This window comes from Triturus cristatus, chromosome 6 (genome assembly GCF_964204655.1).
Source record: "Triturus cristatus chromosome 6, aTriCri1.1, whole genome shotgun sequence".
Taxonomy (NCBI): domain Eukaryota; kingdom Metazoa; phylum Chordata; class Amphibia; order Caudata; family Salamandridae; genus Triturus; species Triturus cristatus.
This window is the reverse complement of record NC_140589.1, coordinates 888,674,654-888,695,694: the sequence shown is the minus strand read 5'-3', so window position 1 is coordinate 888,695,694 and position 21,041 is coordinate 888,674,654. Positions and strand designations below refer to the sequence as shown.

General features: G+C 47.1%; 1 protein-coding gene across 2 annotated transcripts in view; it reads left to right on the top strand.

Moving 5' to 3' along the window:
• The window catches only part of MAP3K5 (mitogen-activated protein kinase kinase kinase 5), an 816,933-nt gene that overhangs the window by 588,207 nt on the left and 207,685 nt on the right, over positions 1-21,041 (top strand). For both annotated transcript variants that reach the window (XR_014963045.1, XM_085611527.1), the window contains exon 12: positions 19,498-19,547. Coding sequence is in view for 1 of the 2 variants with exons in the window: in XM_085611527.1 (XP_085467653.1) it covers positions 19,498-19,547 (50 nt within the window). In the remaining variant the exon portion in view is untranslated. The remainder of the gene's footprint in view (positions 1-19,497; positions 19,548-21,041) is intronic.

Here is a 21,041-nt window from a genome sequence, read left to right as displayed (position 1 = left end):
CCGTGTTTGTACTGTCATTGGTGGCGCTGGGGAGGGCAATGGGTGGTGCAGACTGCAGTGGTCTCCCTAGAAGCACTCAGGCTCCCAGAGTCCCTTAGCCAATCAAAACACTGCTGTCACCAGAATAACAGCAGCGTCGTGATTGATCCGAGCAGCCTGGGTCACTGCTCAGACATGGACTGGGAGCCTGGTGCAGTTCTCCACTCGGCTGTCCATCACAGCTAAGTGGAGGCATGCGAAGTACACATGACGATTTGGCTGACCTATGGTGCATCAACCACTCCTCCACGTAACACAGCCCAGCCCCTTCACGCCCAGTACTAAAAACCAAACTGGCACATGTCCGGAAAAATAAAATTATAATAACATTGCGTTATTAGCATTTTCTTTTTCCTTTTTGCAAGTGGGGCGTGCGACGCTCGAGCCACCGCTGCCCTGCTCTTTCAGCTCCCTAGTTCCCATGAGGAAACCCTCTCTTCATAGTTAATTGTAAAGGTTGATAAATAAGTATTGTTAGGCTGACTTAATTGTCAACACCTGCACTTATGACAGACTGCCACATGGAAGCGCTGTTTGTCTAATTTAGAAATGTGCACCACAAGGGTTGTTGTTTTAAGTACTAAATGCATTAAAAATGAGTAATACCTGCACCCCAAGCTATTTCAATAGCTTTGGCGGCCTTGAATTGTTTGAACTGTCACTTGTAGGAGTGTAATGGTTAGTAGTTGCGTCGGTGCGGTCACTGTCAGCGATGTCAGAGGCAGTGGGTGGTGCAAGCTGCAGTAGCCTCCTCAGGGGAGCCCTGGCACCTAGCGTTTTTCCAAATTAAGCACTGCACTGACCTCTTCCTTTCCATTTCCAAACATACACGTGTCTTCAGTCAACATAATCCCATTGTTAACTTCATACTTAGCTGTGAAAGGAATTATTTGTCTCATCACTCTGGATATTGAGCTGCACGAATTGCACCTGGCAGCATCAAAGGCAAATACATTTTTCTTTTTGTTATTAGAGCTGGTGTCTCACTCTTGTCTTCGCTGTTTCCATGGAAACACTCTTTATATCCCTGATTGGTGATGCAGTAGATCTACCACCCATGGGCAAGAAATAAGAGAGCAAAACAGTATCTGAGAGACAGTGGGCACACAGTGGTGTTAATTGTGCTTTTCCAAGATCCTCTTGGCCCCCACGGTTCTCAGGAGAGGAGGTTGACATTTCAAGTGATTTGAGCTGTGTAAACAGTGTCTGGAATGGACCGAGGGAATGGCGGTTGGGAATGCACGTCATCTGAAGTTTCACCACTGGCACCTGCCATTTTGAATTCTTGAATGGTCGTTCCTAATTGGAACGTTGATAAGCAGGGCAGCTGCACTAAGGAATCCTCCCTTAGCCTTCAGAGAGCTGCCAATATATGTCAACGGTTATTCATTTAAGCGTCTTATGTTGAACTGCTTTTTTTGTCTCGTGAAGTTATGCAATAAATGAATGGTCTTGTCTACTCAGAACTCACCTCTGCATCAAGCCCACAGTGACCTTCACTCTCGTATCCAGAGTTACTCCTCATCCGTCTTGTGGCGCCACTGTAAGCGGCCACCAGTTACTCTTGGCCGATACTTCTGCTCTCCAGTAAGCTCCCTCTAGAGATGTTCGGAGATGTGGTACCCACCCCATTACTGCTCATCTGTAAATGTAAATGTATGTGTCTTGTAAAGCGCACTGCTGCCCTGAGGCATCCTGGCGCTGTAGACCGCTGGGGAACCCGTCCTGGCTACCCCTGTGAGATGGTCCCTCCTGGGTATCTCCAAGGTGAAACCAGGCATCCCCGGCGAATGTGGGGGGCCGTTGTGGAGATAATGCCCAAAGTTGCAGAGTGTGATCCCTCTGCTCGTACCATACCTGTTCTTCGTTTGTTCTGCTCCGTACATCATCCATTTATAACTAACTGTACATCAGGGCTGTCATGTCGCTTACAGTCTAGCCTGTGGTACACCAGAGCCGAAAGTAAATCAAAATGTATGCAACAAGCATATCTCTGACCATTTGTCCTGATTTAGTGTCTTTAAATCAGTTTCCAACCATGCAGCATGCCACCTTAGCAAGCCTTAGTCACACCACCGTGAGATTTCCAGAACCCCTTTCAGAGGGCCACGGGGCATGCGGGAGTGGCTGGGAGGCCCGGGCATGCGGGAGTGGCTGGGAGGCCCAGCCATGGTGTTTGAGGCCTTCTGTCCTGATGGCCCAGGGCCCAACCTACAGTGTATTCTGCGTAACTGGGCCAAGTTCCCCGTCTGCAGTAGACTGTCAGTGGTAGCAGTGGACGAGTTGTTCAAGGCTCCCTCGAGGGGTAGGGAGAGTATAGATACAGGTGAGTGAACACGACTCATAACTCTGAAAGTGCACTTAGCAATGCCAGTAAATCAGTGCCCAGTCAAATACTCGTTTTTGTATGAAAAAGAAGTATTTTACTTCTTAACATTAGTAAGCAATAACACAATCCTCTTGAGTTCGGGGCTCTTGTGCTTTTCTGGCAAATCCCTTTTGCTCCCTCTTCCTTGCAGTGTGGTCGGGGTTATTCTCCATTCACTGGTGGCAGCCTCCAGGAAATGCTTACTAGTATGCTTTTCTCAAGAGTCCCCCCTTTGACTCTTAGGAAATAATCATAAGTGTCTATGGTGCCGCAGCACCTTCAACAGAGAGAACCCTGATGGCCCAACAGGCCCAATTCAAGCCTTATCCACTCCTGCAGCACGGAAGCGTTCAGCGTTTCAACGGGTGTCCCAACAGTGGGGACACGCAAGCTCTGGGTCTGTTAATAGAAGTTAGGCTGTTCGCGGTGAACGTGCTAACACCCGACAGGCAAAAGCTCTCTCCTGAGCGGCGCCGCCAACTTCCTCTGTGGTCAAAGATGCCCCCAGCTTCCGTTGGAGTGTTAAGTCTGTTTTCCCCGCACAGGGGAGGGGAATTGATAGTCAGGCTCCCAACCGGATCCCAGCGATGGTGCGGTGTCCTCCGAAGTACTTGGGGTTGGTAAGGGTCAGATCTTGATGCACAGGCTCGACCTGCAGGTCGCAGCTTCTAATTTCCCAGGCAACGGCCAAAACATTTGGCAAAACTCAGTACCGCAACCCCTCCTAGCATACCGGGTAGACCAGCAGCGGCCTGTGCAGGTAAGAGCGGTGAGGCCGGGTGGGGCGGAGTTAGAAGGACGATAAGAGCGAAAAATTAAATAAATAATTTATTTTCCCTTGTTATAGTCTGTCAAATCCCCCCCCCCCCCCCCCCCCCACCTGGCCCACCGCTCTTACCTGTACTGGCCGCGGCTGGAGGAGACACTGGTATTTGCAGGCAAAGCTCAAACTCCACCGGTGCAGTGACCCACACCATGGTGGCCCCTCCTGGCACACGGGGTCACTGTTAAGGCATACATGAGACTTGGCATGCTTGTTGGCACAATCACTTCAGTGGTGCCCTCTGGCATATGGGGTCACCGCAACGAGGCGGTACGGGCTTGGCCCTCCCTGCACGGTCCTCGATAGGTGGCTCAGTCCACCACAGCCCTCACCTGGCATACGGGAGTCACCAAATCACTCTTGCACAGGGCAGCAAACCAGTCGGTGCACAGCCGTCTCCTCACATCTCACTCAACAAGCCCTCTCAAAAGTGCCCCCCACTGGACCTCGCTCCCTCCTATGCTCTCCTCTTCCTCACAGCGTACACTGTTCTTAACAAGCAGGCAGGTGTTGGTGCTTCAGGCTGTAGGGCAGGTGGCCTTGGTTTCCCTAGGAGATATCCTCTCACCCAGCAGGAAGAGTAGCAGGCTTTGGCCCCCAGTCCCAGTTGAAGGCAGAATTCTTACACTGCTTCCCCTTCTCACACAGCCCATCTAGCTGCTTGGCAGAGGACACATTTTGGGGTCGCAAGTTCACCTTCTTATAGTCAATTTTCAGACACCAAAGTGGTTTAGGGTCTGGGTCTTTGAAGGTTTATGTTGGGATTCTGATTCTTACGAAGTGTGCACTCTTCTTTCCCTTTCCTCATAAGAGGCAGTCTGTTACAGCAAGAAAGACGCCGAAGTTGATAGACCCACAGCACCGACCATGGGAGTGACTAGAGTTCACACCTGGATGTCCGCCACAGTGAAATGTGCATCAAAAGGCTAATCCTGGGCTCCGAACCCTACTTTTTAAGAATCCCTTATCAGCCCCATCTTTCTTGAGATGTGTCCAGGCCCCTTCCTCGGGATCTGTCACTGAATCAAAGAGCACCCTTGTGAAGTGTGCAGGTGGAGTGTCTCTCTCTCCCTTCTTCCAGTGTGTCCTACCCAGCCCACAGGAATGCATCAATCCACAAATCTTCCAGGGGGGAAATCCTCTGCTCCTCATGTCACCACCAGGCAGGCCTGGGCTTCCCAAAAAGGAACCCAGGGTCCTCCATGTAATGTACCATTGTAGGCACACTTGCACTCAGTGTACTTAAACAGCACACATACCGTCCAGTACTGTCACCTCCATGTATTGTGCCACCCTAGGCGCACATACATCCAGCACACACCCTCACTCTGTGTCAACTTGTTCAGTACTGTATCCTTTCTGTATTGTGCCATGGTGTGATATTTAGAAACACACACACACTTTCATCATACACACTCACCATGCGCGCACTGCACAACACCTCACCCTTCTTGTAATGTACTTCTCGCAAGCAGTAATACACCCAGCACTTGGTTTCATTGCCCACCGACTGCACAGCACTTAATCTGTAATGTGTTGTTTGCAGGCATACATACACTCAGTGCATGCACTAACCATGCTTGCTCTGCACAGCACTGCTCTCTTCCTGTACTAGACCATCCCCAGGCACACGTACCTTCTGCGCAGTCACTATTCCTGCACTGCGCAGCACTCTTCATTTAACTCATGTAGGCCAAGGTGAGTGAAGTACACAGCAGCAGAACGTATAAAAAGGTGATTGAGCCTGTAGGCCTCACTTCAGTGACGCAGGGTATAAAGGACCTGTTCACTCCTGCTGATCACTGCACAGTATGCTGCCACCACTACGCTTGTACTGCTAACTCTTGGAGAAGGCGGCAACCTTCAACCACTATGAGGGTAGCACTGTGGGAGCCCCTCCCGGTCCAACAAGATCACAGTACGTGAGACAGGCCAATGTCATGACGCACATGCATGATTCATATTTCCCTTTGACAAAAAAAATCTTCATTTGCGATCCAGACAACAGTGCAGAGGGGCACTCAGGGCAGGGGTACATGTCCATCACCATGCAGAGGACGTTCATGTCCCAGCAGTGAGGTTAACTGAAGTGGTGTAATTGAGACATTTTGTTAGCACCAAACTGTTGAAAAACAGATTAGGAGCATCTGGTATTCTTAAGTACATTACGAATTTGGAATGAATTATTCTAAAATGTAAAGAGAAAACAGGGAATTTAATGCACACAAATGAATACGTTGCTAGTTAATACGAGTTCTTTGAAGAAACCATGTCATAAATGAGTGAAATTACAATTTCCTGTCTTGTGACCCCACGAAAGCCATTGTAACTTGGTCAATCATTCAGCTTTTAAATGTGACAAAAATGGATAACCAACACATCAGCGGTTTGCGTGTAATAGCCCCGTACACTTACTAAGCATCTTTGCGTTAGAATGCACCCTTCTTTGGTCTGCACAGCCAAAGGCGAAATACACCCACTTCAGCCATTAGCTTGTTAGTGAGCCTCATTTAGTCACTGCTTAAAAAGTGTCACTCACTTTTGAAAGAGCAGACTTTAGCTCCTGCAGACTTCTTGTTTTCAGCTTACATTTTTTTTAAAAAAGCGCAAATGTTGCATTGTCTGTAGACACAAAGAGAGCAACACTGATACTTCTCTATGTAAATTGCTGTTGCCGCGCTGTGATTGGCTAGTTATTCTTCTCAGTAATTCAGCCATCTTGGAAAGGTGCATTTCCCTAAATACTGCATTATCAGCCATTCTAAGAAAAGGAAACTTAGATACTTTTACAAACTAAGTGTCTAAGGGTCCCACACTTCACAAGTATTTGTTATGATACTGTTAAAGGATTACCATAATGGTTTGTGGAGTTCAGTCCAAGGGCAGCCCTGCCATCTGCCACATGTGCATTTAGAAATGTCCTAGCATCACCACAAATTCCAAGTATCATCACAAAAATCAGCTTCGCTCAGCTGATGGGGAAATCTTTAAGAATTGTACCCTGGTCTTGCCTCTGAGACTGTGCCAAATCTCCTGCTGGTCTGTGACAAATCTGGGAAAGGATATTACAAATTCTAATAGGATGATGTCCAAAGCTCAATGAATGGTGGACATTTGTTTTTGTCCTTACATCCTTTGTATTGTTTGATTAATTTGACTTGTAGTCTTTCTATCAGGATTCTTACGTGCTTATGATTTCGAACCAGCCTTTACATGCAGCTGCTCAGTTAGCTCAGTTGTATGTAATTCATGTCTCATGATGGTGTGCTGAGACCCACGACTCTGAGGCAGGCTAGAGTGCAAGCCTCCATCCTGGCCCGGTAAGGCACTTGCCAAAGTTACAGGAGTGATCAATAGAGCTAGGAGCCGCAGGACTGCGGAGAGAAGTGCAGAGAAGGGAGATGTATTGAGACAAAATCTCTTGATGGTCCCCATCAGATGGATCATTGGCTCTAAAATAGGACACTCGTTGACTTGTAACCAGGAGTGAAAAGCTTTGTAAAAAAAAAGACAACCATTGACACCAAAATACAGCATGCTGTGATCCCTTACATTCTCCTGTAGGCTAATGGGTGTAATCTACCATCAACATGTACAATAAAACCAGTGTACACATTTGCATTTGGTAGCAAGAAATAGATGCACACTTCATGAAAAACTTGACTTCATTTTTTTCCCCTCCAGTCTGTCAATATATTTAATTAATTTCAATGAATATTTGATCATATTATTTCAGCAGCATAGCATTCCCCTCGTGCAATATGTAATTGTATCACATCTTCGTCACTCCAAGTACCAGTCCAAATCAAGACTGTGCTTAAAGGAGATGAAAAATTAGGAGGCCTCTGAAAGAGGCATGGCCCAAGAAGTGTATCCTGGACACCTGCACAAGAGGCACTGTCAGTGTACCCAAGGGCATGACCTGATAACTGTGAAATAGAATCTTGTGCTTGAAAAATTCATAAAGAGCCCTTTACTGGACAAACAGTAAACAAAATCCGCAAGTGACAAGATAATTGAAACAGTTTATATTGCAACATTATTCTGATAGATACTTCTAACCACAGACTCCTCATCTTAGAATAACTCTGAGGTGCCTTACTGGATCCAGAAATTCTTTCATAACAGTACTTTTTGTGCTACACTAGATGGCACCATGCAGCTATGCATTCGCTGTACATGGCACTCCTTGTGACTGGGTTAGCCCAGATTCTCTCTGCTCTGGATCCGGGTGACTGGATGATGTCCTTGGACTTGCAGAACTCGTATTTTTATGTACCAGTACTGCAGACCCATGAGCGACCGATACCTGCTACGGCCCCTGTCCACTAGTAACCTGTTATGAAGGGGTGTATTACAGGTATGACACACATTTCTCCTCATGCTTTTGTGAAGCCACAGTGGGACATTAACTTAGTCTTTACATTTCTTATGTGGATGCCCTTCGAACCGATGCACAGCTGCTCGCTGTGGGTCCTGACCTTGAAGAATGCCTTCCTTATTGTAATTATGTTAGCTCATTGTGTGAATGAACTACAGACATTTTCACTGCAACCACCCTACACCGCTTGTTTCCTGGTCAAATTGGTGCTGAGAACATTGGTAGCCTTCTTACTAAAAGTTGTATGTAACTCCCTCCCGCATTTGCCAATCCATCGCTCTAGCAGCATTCTTTGCTCTCTCTCACCTCTCGTAAGAATGAGCTGAGGCTCCCTCAGTATGACCGCAGTCATATTTTAATCTATCCCATTGATCATGCAAAGGACTATCAAGTGGACGATCAGCTTTTTATTGGGTTCTCTGGTGCGAAGTAAGGGAAGGCAGTGCATAAGATGACTTGTTGAGGTGGCTAGTCCTCTGCATTAAGATTTGCTATGCACTGGCTAAGATACAGCCTTAAACAGGTCTGATAGCTCATTCCACTTGTGTTAAGGCTGCTTCCATTGCGTTGGCACTGCGAGTGCCGGTATTTGACATCTGCCAGACTGAGACATGGGTGTGTCTGCATACATTCAAGAAGCACTACTGCCTTGGAAGCCAGATCGGTAGGAAGGACATTTTGGCTGCTTGGTACTACAAAACATTTTGGTCAGAGCCCACTCCACAGACCTTCCATCTTGACGAGCCGCTGCTTTGGTATCTATTCAATGGTGTGGAATCTGCCGTTGGAAGTGCCCATCAGAAAAAGTAAGTTGCTTACCTATCTGGTGTATACCTTATCTAAGCCCTTATCTATCCTCACTGCCTCCCACCTCCCGTTTCTTGAGAAATTGCCTCTTTTTAACATCTAAAGAGGTCCCAAGTTAGTATTCAGTACACTGTTGCCAACTATTTTTCACACTCCGCTTTTGAGGTCGCAGAAAGGGTAAAGATAAGAAACTGGCATCCGTGCCTGGGGTGGTCCTTGTATGAGGCTCTACTCTGTAGTTTCTGAGGCAGTGTGCTGCTAACGCAGAGCTTTACCATACCACCGAGCTTCGCGCAGGAGCACTGCTAGAAACAAATCCCAGATCCAGTCTGGCTCCTGGAAGATATTCTAAAGTGAGGAATCTGGAGTTTGATAGAGTATCCGCCAGAAAGAGTGTTACCAAAGGTAAGTGATCTGTTTTCCTGGAATATAAAATAGGACACTTCCTAAAGTAAATTGTAAATTAAACCGAGTATTCGGTTAGAATGAAATAGTATCTTATGCTTAGGGACACCACTGTTAATCAACAATTTCCATCTTCCTACTGCGTTCTAGTGTCACAAAGCGGACTTCTCGGGACATTGCGTATGAACTCCTGCATGTGACAGGCACAGTGTTGGCCCACTTAGTGCACTAAATAACACTTCAAAACTCCTTCACTTCACTAATGAGGTACATCACTATGGTTTCATTTGACTTTCAAGTTTATTTTTTTTAGTAGCTTTCAACCAAGAGCACGTCATCAAAATGATCAATTGCTTGATCAATGGCACTCAACGCCGTAGAGGGAAGAAGGTTCAAGGATCCCCAATCGTTTGACTGTTAATTTGGAGTGACAGGGATCTTACATAATTACATGTTGCCAAATATGGGCTGGCATGCTTCTGAAGAAACATGATTCAGACATTCGTTAAAATAAAATGCAATATTTCGGCACAATGTAGAGATAAATGTAATGTATTTTTTTTTTTAGAAAGTGGAGCTCTTTCTTGCTTTCAAATTGGGTGTGGGTGGAACTTGCGATGTTTAACTCCGTGGAATTTGCGGAGTTACATAAAAACTCAGCGAGATTCCACAGAGTTCGGCCAACGGGCAGGAATGTGACGCTGCAATTTGGCGCCAGTACTTCGCACAGCTTTGAAAATCTGCACCACACGCAGGAGTGTACTGCCATTCGAGTTGATTTTGCGGCTGTTCAAGTAGAAAATCTACTTGAGCAGCAGCAAATCTACTCAAGACGCAGCCCTCTCGCGTGACTGCCCGCATTAGAAAATGGTGCTGGAGGACGCTAAATCTCGCGTGCATTTCTGGAGCCGCGCAAGAAGAAATTCCACCGTGTGGAGCTTGGTGGAATTTGGCCAGAACTCTCTGTTACAAAAGTAACTCGGAGCCACCAAATTCCGCCAAATCCGCCCACCCCTAGTTCAAGTGACAAAGTGTACACTGACATTTTTAAGCACATCCATAGTGAGAATACTGACATGCTATACATAATAAGAACATAGATCTTGTAAATTACCAGATACTTCATTTTCTTCTTGCATGATGTTGGTCACAAACCCAGCAGCATATACATGCCAGATTATGTATGTACCTAAAATATGACTGAAATGTGTAAATGTGCAGTAATTGTCTCGATTGATGCTAGGAGCAGCCAGCGTTTAAGTTTTAAATGTTAAAAAAAATGCCATTGCCCGAAACGTTTACTGTCTGTTGGCGCCAGGCCCTTCCCGTCCAACCCCGGGCAGTGTGAACATAAACATACACCTGACAGAAGGTACTGGAGCGCGGTGCTTCCTGTCTCGCAGCCTACTACCGCCGGTGTAGTGCAAGCTCGGCTTCAGGCCGCGTGTACGTGTCACAGCCTCGCTTTGAGGCCAAGCACAGGTCAGACCACGGGAGCTTCCGTAGCGCGCGCCACGCTGTCCACGGGAAGTGGGCCTGGCTTCTGACTGAACTGTACAGACCAGGGGTACTCATAGTACGGGCCGCCAGCGGCCCGGCAAGCCTTCCCTGGCGGCCCGCGGACCTTGCAGACATCGTACCTGTGCACCGCCGGTTGCAGCAGCGCGGAGCTGTGAGGCCGGGCGATTCTTTTAAAAGCCAAGTCACTTGTTAATGAGGCTTTTTTGTATTTCACCTCTTCTTAGCGCCCCTGCATCTCCCCTCTGAATGAGTGGAGATGCAGGGGCGCTAAGAAGAGATGAAATACAACAAAGCCTCATTAACAAGTGACTTGGCCTTTAAAAGAGCTGTGAAGTACTTGGGTGCGGCGGCTGTTTGTGTTCCAGGGAAGCGCCGGGTGAGGTGACGGGCAGGGGGGGGGGCGGGGGGGGGGCAGCAGCTAGTGAGAGCAGCAGGTGAGTTTAAAGCGGGAGGGAGAGAGGGAAGACAGAGCAGGAAACAGCGTGGGAGAGACAGCGTGAGAGAGACAGACAAGTTGGGAGACGGAGGGAGGGGGACAGAGGGAGAACAGATGGAGAGGGAGGGAGACAAACTGATTGAGAGAGAGGGAGAGAGATAGAGGGAGAGAGAGGGAAGGAGAGAGAGGGAGAGAGATAGAGAGAGGGAGGGAGGGAGGGAGGGAGACAGAGGGAAGGAGAGAGAGGGAGAGAGATAGAGAGAGGGAGGGAGGGAGACAGGGAAGGAGAGAGAGAGAGAGGGAGAGAGATAGAGAGAAGGAGGGAGACAGAGGGAAGGAGAGAGAGGGAGAGAGATAGAGAGAGGGAGGGAGACAGAGGGAAGGAGAGAGAGGGAGAGAGATAGAGGGAGGGAGGGAGACAGAGGGAAGGAGAGAGAGGGAGAGAGATAGAGAGAGGGAGGGAGGGAGACAGAGGGAAGGAGAGAGACAGAGGGAGGGAGACAGAGGGAGGGAGACAGAGGGAAGGAGAGAGACAGAGGGAGGGAGACAGAGGGAGGGAGACAGAGGGAAGGAGAGAGAGGGAGGGAGACAGAGGGAAGGAGAGAGACGGAGGGAGGGAGACAGAGGGAGGGAGACAGAGGGAAGGAGAGAGAGGGAGGGAGACAGAGGGAAGGAGAGAGAGGGAGACAGAGGGAGGGAGATAGAGGGGAGGGAGACAGAGGGAGGGAGACAGAGGGAAGGAGAGAGAGAGAGAGGGAAGGAGAGAGAGGGAGAGGGAAGGAGAGAGAGGGAAGGAGAGGGAAGGAGAGGGAGGGAGACAGAGGGAAGGAGAGAGAGGGAGAGGGAAGGAGAGAGAGGGAGAGGGAAGGAGAGAGAGGGAAGGAGAGGGAGGGAGACAGAGGGAAGGAGAGAGAGGGAGAGGGAAGGAGAGAGAGGGAGAGGGAAGGAGAGAGAGGGAGAGGGAAGGAGAGAGACAGAGGGAAGGAGAGAGGGGGGGGAGACACAGAGGGGGGGAGACACAGAGGGGGGGAGACACAGAGGGGGGAGACACAGAGGGGGGGAGACACAGAGGGGGAGACACAGAGGGGGAGAGATAGAGGGGGAGAGATAGAGGGAGACGGAAGGAGAGGGAGGGAGAGGGGGGAGACGGAGGAGGGAGGGAGACGGAGGGAGATGGAGGAAGGAGGGAGACGGAGGAGGGAGGGAGACGGAGGAAGGAGGGAGACGGAGGAAGGAGGGAGACGGAGGAAGGAGGGAGGGAGATGGAGAGATGTGTATGCCGGGTCCGGTGGCTCAGTGGACGAAGGCGTCCGCTGCAGGGACCTATGTTCCACCTCATGGTCGCAGTTTTTTTTTGTTGCTCTAGCCCCGCCCCCTCCCCCAATGACCCCGCCCCCAAGGTGTGGCCCTCGGCCACTAACCGCACTGTAAATTTGGCCCCCAAGAGAAAGTTTGTGAGTACCCCTGGTACAGACCGAATCTGTGAGAGGCAAAGATTGTGCGAGAGTCCTGGACCCTTTGGAAACGTGCAGCTGGCATCCGCCGCAACCATTGGAACTCATGAAACTGCATCAACAAACAGGAAATATTGTGCAGTTCTCCACCGCCACTTAAGCCTAGTGCTGACAGTTATGCATACTCCGTATTGACACCTTATAGCCAGTCCTGACTTTGTAACCAGCTGACCCTATTTCCCACATTAAGAAGAGCAACGAAACTTCACTAAATGCAATTTGTTCATCTTTTGACTTGAAAAGCGTTACTGGTTGAATGTGTTGCACAAGGTGGGGGCACCTGGCAGCTAAAAAGCAGGCAAGCACAGCAGTCTGTGGAGACTGCTCTGAGGTGAAAAGGAAAAGGTGCGTACATGGGTATGCCTTGTTCAGCTACAAACGCAGCTAAAGCCGGCTGCCCACTGCCTTGCTTAACTCTGGCACTAAAGTGTCAGGAGCTGCGTGGAACCTCTGACAACAGCAGCGAGGGCAGGTGGTGCCCATGCCGGCCAGGAGTGTGTTCCGCATTGCCACAGTATGCGCCATTCTTCTTTAAGAAGACGGGTACATTGGTGCTTATAACATGTGACACTTAGCAGAGAGCTCAGTAGCATGTATGTTTGAAGAGACTGTGGTAATGAAAATGTTTTTGACATCCCCAGTCTTTTTAAGGTTACATACAAACTGGCCCTCTGCCAGGAATGAAGCCCAGTTGCCACTTGGTCGGGTATGTTTGGGCACCATTTCTATTAAGCTTTTCTAACAAAGAGTTCTGGGATTCTGGATCTAGCACTATTGTTTTTTACGTGCATATATCCTCAAAAATCACTGTACGTAAAGTACTAATAACCATGGATTCCAAATTGTCTCAGCGAATGATTAACTGCATTGTTTGTACACAAAATAGATAATTGTCTTGTGCACTGCCACTACTGCATTATAACCTCTGCAGTTAAGCATATGATGACACTTCAGTACACACCAAACACCCATGATACATCACTCTCCCGTCCCCTAAAGACACACCAAAGCCCTAAGTGACACAAAACAGCGCACCAGTCCCACATGCCACAATGCTCCACGATAGGTTAAGAGCTAATACCCTCCATATCACACCAAACCTCTCTTAGCCATGCCGCACTGTATAGCAACTCGCCCTGGCAAAAAAGCCATTAAAACACACACAAATAAAACACTTCATGTTCTCAGATCACACTCCACAGCAAGATACCTCTCCCGTCACACCTGCTCACTGCACGCTTCCCTCTCTTTCTCCCCTTCATCCATGCATACAAACTCACAGCTACCGGACACTCTTTCAGATTTAAACAACCGTAGGTAAAGCCAATTGGTGTTGTTTTTGCTGTAAAAAGTGTGCGTAACAGATTTATCTGTGTGTTTTCTCTAGCTATCCTCGAAAGAAAATCCCATAATGAAGCAAAATCTTGGGCTACCATAATGTGGACGCTGGGCGTTGTGACCCCATGCGGGACAGACTGCTTAGGCAGAGTTAACTGCACCCTTAAAGAGTGTTCTTAGTCAGCAAATACAGTTAACTTTGTAAGTCGTGAACTTTAAAAGCATACAAGCAGAGACGTTTTATTGCATGGGCAAAGTGGGCTCTGGCCCAGGGCCCCAGCCTTTCAGGGGGCCCCCTGACAGTCAGCTCCATTCTCCAGAGTTTTGCCCTAATGACCTTGAATATTTCCTAAACAGTTTGTTTTAAATTCTGTTTTCCTTTCATTTATTTCTTATGTACCTGATGTGTGAGAGTCTAGTACAGCCATTTTGCAGAGAAATTTTGTGTTTATGTTTCATGCAATATACATAAAAACGTTTATTTTAGATCAAAACAAGGCCTAACATATAAGAAATGGGAGGGCGTCACAGAGATTATTTGCAGTAATATTGGTGAGCTGCTGCTGTGTTACAATATTGAAAACACACATAACTATCCCTGAATATTAGATGTAAACACATTCAGGGCCTTATTTATGAGAAGTGATGCATCGCTGTGTGAAAACAGGGATGCGTCACTTCTTAGTGCGCCCTCGTTGCGACTTAATGGATGTGTCATATTTACTGTATGACGCATCATGTCGCAAGGAGTTACAGATATGTCAGTATTTCTGACGAATCTGTATGCGCAAAAGTGATGCATTGCTGGGGTGTGTCTGAAAATAGACGCAACTCCAGTAATGTGTCCTTTCACATGGGGCAAGCCCCATGTGAAAGGGCCTGCATCAGTCTTATGCCTGCTGTGTGGCAGGTGTAAGATATTGACGCAATGGCGTCCTAGAAGTGGCGCACTGAGTTCTCATAGTTTTCAATGCGCCACTTCTACGAGGCATTTTGCGGGGCAACACCCACCCTGCATACATTATGCCTGGTGCAGGTATAATGCAGTGCAGGGGTTTACAAAGTGAAGCATCTGCCTAGATGCGTCACTTTGTAAATAGGGCGTAACATTGCACATAATTTATGCTGCCGGTGCGTCACAAAAAGTGACGCACCAGCGACATAAAAGTGAAGCAAAGCCTCATAAATAAGGTGCTTAGAATTTGGACGAGTGTTCCTTTGCACTGTCAGGGACCTAATGAAATGAAATTGTGTATTTAATAAAGCGCACAGCTACTCAGATTATAGTGTCCTGGCACATGACAGTGGGAGGAAAACATGCGTAAAAGACCCATCAGTTATCAAAAAGCCAGGTTTTTAAGTTCTTTCATGAAAGAGAGTAGGTCTGTGGTTAGTCTCAGAGACTCAGGAAGGCTATTCCACAATTTTGGGCCTAGAAAGCCGTGGGATCTGCCTCCAATGCGGGCACTGCATATTTTAGGCATGATGGCCAGGTTGGCATTGGAAGAATTTAGGGGTCTAGCTGTTGTGTAGCGATTAACGTGCTTATTTATGTAGCCGGCTCCTAAGCCATGGAAAGCTTTAAAGAAGATGATCATCGTTTTGAAGCCGATCCGTTCTTTTATGCGGAGAGACTTAAGAATAGGAGTCATACTAGATCTGGGTTTAGGTCTCAGGATGGCTCTGGCCGCCGCGTATTGTACCACTTGTAGGCGCTGGATAAGGGATTTGGGAAGACAGAGGTACAAGCTGTTGACATAGTCAAGCTTTGATGTCACCAGAGTCTGCACCACGATCTTTCTGCTCTCAAGCGGTAACAGTGGCAGGAGTTTTTTTTTAGCATCCAGAGTATGCCAAAGCAAGTGCCATTTAGATTTTGAATTTGAAAGCACATGGAGAGTGTCTTGTCTATGACAATTTCTACGTTTTTGACTTTCTGATTTTCAGCGTGCGGGTGCGGCAGATCTTTTGGCCACCAAGCGCTCCAGTCAGGCGTTTATGGATTACCAAAGAAAACAACTTCAGTTTTGTCAGGATTGCACTTCAGCTGATTGATTTTAAGCCAGTTAAAAACCTTTGTGAGGCAAGACCTAATCATTGCCCCGTCAAAGTCGGTTCCTTTTTCACACGTAAAAATCAGCTGAGTGTCATCAGCATAGGAAACAATTTTGGCGCCCTCTTCCTCTACCAGAAATGCAAGGGGGATAGATATATATTAAAAAGGGTAGGACTGAGAATGGAGCCCTGAGGGACACCTACATTCATGGCCGAAACTGGGGATGAGAAAGGGGGGAGCCAGATGTCCTGAGATCTATTTGCCAAGAAGGATGACATCCATGTTAAGGCGGTCCCCCCCCAGACCGATGTTAGCAAGTCTCTCCAGGAGCCTCTCTTGTGGGACCATATCGAAGGCCGCCGACGTATCGAGCAATATCAGAACAGTCTTGCCTCCCTGGTCCAGCTTACCCTTGAGAAATTCAGTCACTTCCAGCAGAGCGGACTCCATACTGTAGTTAGCCCTAAAACCGGATTGGGACTCATGAAGGAGCTTCCCATCTTCAATGTGTTTTTGGAGGGCCTTGTTTACATGCTTCTCTAGTACACTGGAGAGGGTCGGAAGAAGGGAGATTGGCCTGTAGTTGGCAGGGTCCGTCGGTTTGGCGTTGGCCTTTTTTATCAGTTGAAGAATCTTAGCATTCTTCCATAATTTCTGCATGTTGCCTGAGGAGAGAGAAGCATTAAAGAGCTGGTTTACTGTGGGGTTTATGGTGGGAGCTAATAGGTTCAAGATATTCCCTGGACATGGGTCAGTAGGAGAGCCAGACTTAATGCTTTGGAGAGGGGTCAGTGACTCTTCAAGCTGAAACTCAGGGAAAGCTAGTAAAGATGGAGGATCCAAGAGGTGAAATTTGCTATTAGAACTAAGGTAGAAGGTCAGTTCTTCCTCTGAGATGTTAGTGAAGGCTTGTTGGATCACGGAGATCTTTTTGTGGAAGAATTCAACTATTTACTTAGACCATTCTTCAGTGCATGGCCCTTCCTTTGTGCCGGCTCTCAGGGCAGTAAAGGATTTAACTATGCTAAAGATTTCCTTACTCTTATTTTGGGCATTTTCTATCTTGGTTTGAAAGAGGTTTTTCTTGGCTGCCTTCACGAGAATGTAATGAGCTTTTAAGGTGTCTTTATACACCTTCCTGTCCTCAGGTAGATAGGATTTACGCCATTTCCGTTCAATTGTTCCACAATTTCTGTTGCGAGATCTAAGGGAATCGTTAAACCATGGAGCTGGCGGGGCTGACCTCTTTGAGGAGCAGCAAACAACCAGTACCACTGCATCAATGTTGGTTCGGAGCCATGAATCTATTGAGAGGGCGTCCGAGTCGGGGCAGCCAGACAGCTCTGGTGAGGAACGACCGAGTGCGTCTGCTAACATCGGGATGAATATTTTATGGAACGTCCTGTAATTAGAGACCCTCTGCCCTGTGTTAGCTCAAGGGGCTGTGGCAGAGTTGGGAATGACGAATTTTAATAGGAGGTGGTCAGACCAGGTAATGGGAAGAGGTAGGCTTACTGATATGTTAAAGTTGTGAACGATTTGGTCTAGGGTATGGCCCTTCTCATGGGTGGCCAGAGAAACAGATGGAAACGTGTTGCAGGCCTGCAGCACCTCCAACAAGGAAATTGTTTGAGGGTCTTTTCCATTGTCCATATGTATATTGAAATATCCCAGAATGAGGCAGTTGTTGTATTTTAAGGCCAGGGAGGTGGTGGCTGTATTAAGCGTAGTAATAACATTTCCAATAGCACTGGGAGGTCTGTAAATCAGAAATCCAGCTATGCTATGATAGGGGGATAAGGTACAGCAGAAGCCTAAGCAGTCTAGTTTTTTATTGTAAATTATGGCAACACCTCCCTCCTTCCCATTCGATCGGTCCCTCCTAAAAATGTTATAACCCGTAGGGATGGCCGAGGTGATAGTAGGGTTGGAGTCTTCAGACAGCCAGGTCTCAGTGAGAAATAAAAGATCAGACTGTTAGTCTAAAAGTAGGCCATAAATGTATGGTTCATGCTTTTGTATAGAGCGACAATTTAAAAGGGTGGCCTTTAAGTCCTCTATTTTCTTATTGTTTTTACACTTATTGTTGCGTGGGAGGATATTGGGTGTGAGTTTCCTGGGCTGGAGGAGAGTCCAGTTGCACTTATTACTTCGAAAGTCTACCTCCAACCTCGGATCAGCGGCTGTACAGTGACATAATGGTAGCCGCCTAAGGCTAAGCAGTTTTTCCCTATTGCAATATAGTGGAAGAAACTCACCGGAGGGGAACTGGGCAGCACGGCCGGCGCCGAACGCCTCCGGGCGCAGACAGGCTTACCTTCGGCGCCAGCGGCGCGCCCGCTGTGCAAGTCCACTTAGCGCGTCCGTTTGCATCGGGAATATATAGGCTAATGCCTGTGATGCAAACTGGATCGCCAACGCAGCTGAGGAAGCGGAAACTGCATAGGCATAAGTGAGGAGCCCGATAGTAGCCCCAGCCGTCTGCACAATCGGCGTATAAGCCGCGGCGGACCAGGACTGGAGGAAAAGCGGGATGCGAATCGAAGCAGCTAAGGAGGTGTAGGCAAGCAGAATCAAGTAAAGTGCAAGTGCGCATAGGTAGGAGAAATTGTTAAAAAGCACAGAGTAATTCAGCCAGACATTTACAATTTAAAAAGTAATAAAAACCTAGTAGCAGGGCAGGAAACACTAAATCCTACAGCTATCAGCTGCGCGCATCCGTTTGCATCGGGAATATAAAGGCTGATGCCTATGATACAAACTGGATCGCTAGCACAGCTGAGGAAGTGGAAACTGCGTGGGCGGAAGTGAGTAGCCCGATAGTAGCCTCAGCCCTCCACACAATCGGCGTATCAACAGCAGCGGACCAGGACTGGAGGAAAACCGAAATGCGAATCAGAGCAGCTAAGGAGGTGTTGGCAAGCAAAATCAAGTAAAGTGCAAGGGCGCATAGGTAGGAGAAATTGTTAAAAAGCACAGAGTAATTCAGCCACACATATACAATTTAAAAAGTATTAAAAACGTAGTAGCAGGACAGGAAACCCTGAATCCTACACCTGTAAGCTGCACATGTCCATTTACATCGGGAATATATAGGCTAATGCCTATGATGCAAACTGGATCGCTAGCGCAGCTGAGGAAGCGGAAAATGCGTGGGAAACAGGGGCTCAAATTAGATCATAAATTCAAAGGTGTCCTGAACAGGGGCCCCCAAAATATGTTTGGCCCAGGGCCCCCCAAATCCTTAAGATGTCCCTGCATACAAGAGCAAAATATGACAGAGTGTATATACTTCTGTCAAAGGGCTAGATGTTTGTTGCATCTTTAAGACCGCCGATGTGATGCCCTTCTTTACTTTTAGAACAAAAGAAAGCTGTAAATGCCGCATGTGATTATAACGATGAAATTCAACAAATTCATTTGCATAGGCTATTATTGAATACACTGTCTTTTTGACAGGCTAACGCACTCAAACAGTGAACACTTCCCAAATAGAAAAACATAAACTAGCAAATGAATGTCAGCAAAGTAAAAATAAGCAGTGCATTCTCGCTCTGGTCTAGCTCCGAGACTACTCCATACCCCATCACCAAAACCTAGCAAAAATGCAAATGAGACAGTGTACCCACTCCCATAATGCCATGTCCTGGGCGAGCAGCCAATCCGAGCAATGGAAGCCATGCTGTTTGTTCCCTACATATGTTTTGTGCAGTTACCTTTAATCTAATATTTAAGAATAGCATATAGGATTTTCTGTATTAATGGTGTTTTGTTTTCCTGACCTACAAATCTATCCTTGTGTCTTACAGAAAGGGATTCATGAGTGGAACTTCAGCGCAGCCTCTATCCGAGGAGTAAGGCAAGTTTTCATCTGTATCCTTCTTTTTTTGCATGTTATGTATTCCTCGAATATCTGCCACATCGGTGGTGTTAGTGGATTGTGTGCATGCTGATCCCTGTCTTGAAGCCGGTAAGGTTTGTCAGGTTAGTAGACCCGGCAATAAGATTGTGGCTTACGGAGCAGATCCTCAAGGTGGTCCACATGAAGACTGTTCTTCAGAAAAGGCAGATTTGAGTAGCATCAGAAGTATCCATTTTGGATGGTAGTACATCAAGTGGTATAGAATAAAAAAAAAATGAATGTAATGAATCCATCCACAGAGAGAGCATATTCTTTATAAAGCACTAGCCATGGCTAAAACAATCATTGGCAAAGCCAATTTGTCTGAGTTTAATGTGCTAACACATGCAGTGTTTGCACCTTAAAGTGAGACACTAAAGAGGGAGCCAGCAGAAGCAGACAGAGAAGGTTATAATTGTATAGCAGTTCCTCATGCTTTTCAGGGCAAGCACTGTAGCGGAGATGGAAGGATGCAACCAAACAGTCAAGTTAAGTGTTCATCTTGTATCAAAAAGAAGGGGGAGTGAGAGGATATACTGGGTTCGCTTCCTCAACAAGTATTTCATTCACAAAAAGAGTCCTAGCTATGTCAAGTGGACCAACTCTCCACTGAAGAAAACCCTCACCCACCAGGGTTACCCATTGGTGGCATGCTTAACCATGGGGTCCATCCCGTTCCGCTACGAAAGCAGGTACATAATATACCCTTTTCCTATTTTCTTCCCTTTTTAACCATACTGACTAGAGGTCCGAATAAATAGGAGACACCTACTAGCCAGGTATTTTTAAATTACATTCCAGCGCAAAAGACCCCACTCCTTTTTAACACCTTCTTTATCATTGTACAAAATCAAAAAAGTGCTCCAGCGTAGTCCGTAGGTTGCAGCACACCCCGATCTGTAGTGGAACGGGATGGACCCGATGTTGAAGCATGCCACCAAGGGGTAACCCTGGTGGGTGAGGGTTTTACAAGAAAACTGTGTTTTCTTCAGTGGAGAGTTGGTCCGCTTCACATAGTTGGGTTTCTTTTTGTGAATGGAGTATTCATCTTGACTTAATGTTATTGTCTAAGTCAAGACATGATTGACAAAAGCTCCAGCCAATAGCTGAATTAGGCTTATGGAAATCTGTGGTTTAAAGGGGCGGACCAAAAGCCCACTCTGTGTATATTGGTGACAGTAGGTCTGTGTGACAGCTTTGCTATCAAAACCTAAAACTAAAAAGGAGTTTCAGGGTGCTTGAGTTGGATGAGATGGAGCCAAGATAACTTAACTGCTAATAAAAAATAAGTGTCACACGAGCAAACAAGATTTTGGCACTTAGAGTGGTACAAAGCCTGACCGTATCATGCAGGGAATAAGGCAGGGTCACAAACTTGTCTGTTTAAAAAAGAAGGGGAAAAAAATCTATTTTTAGCGGTGCCTAGTGTGGGAAGTGGGTGGGTAGATGTTT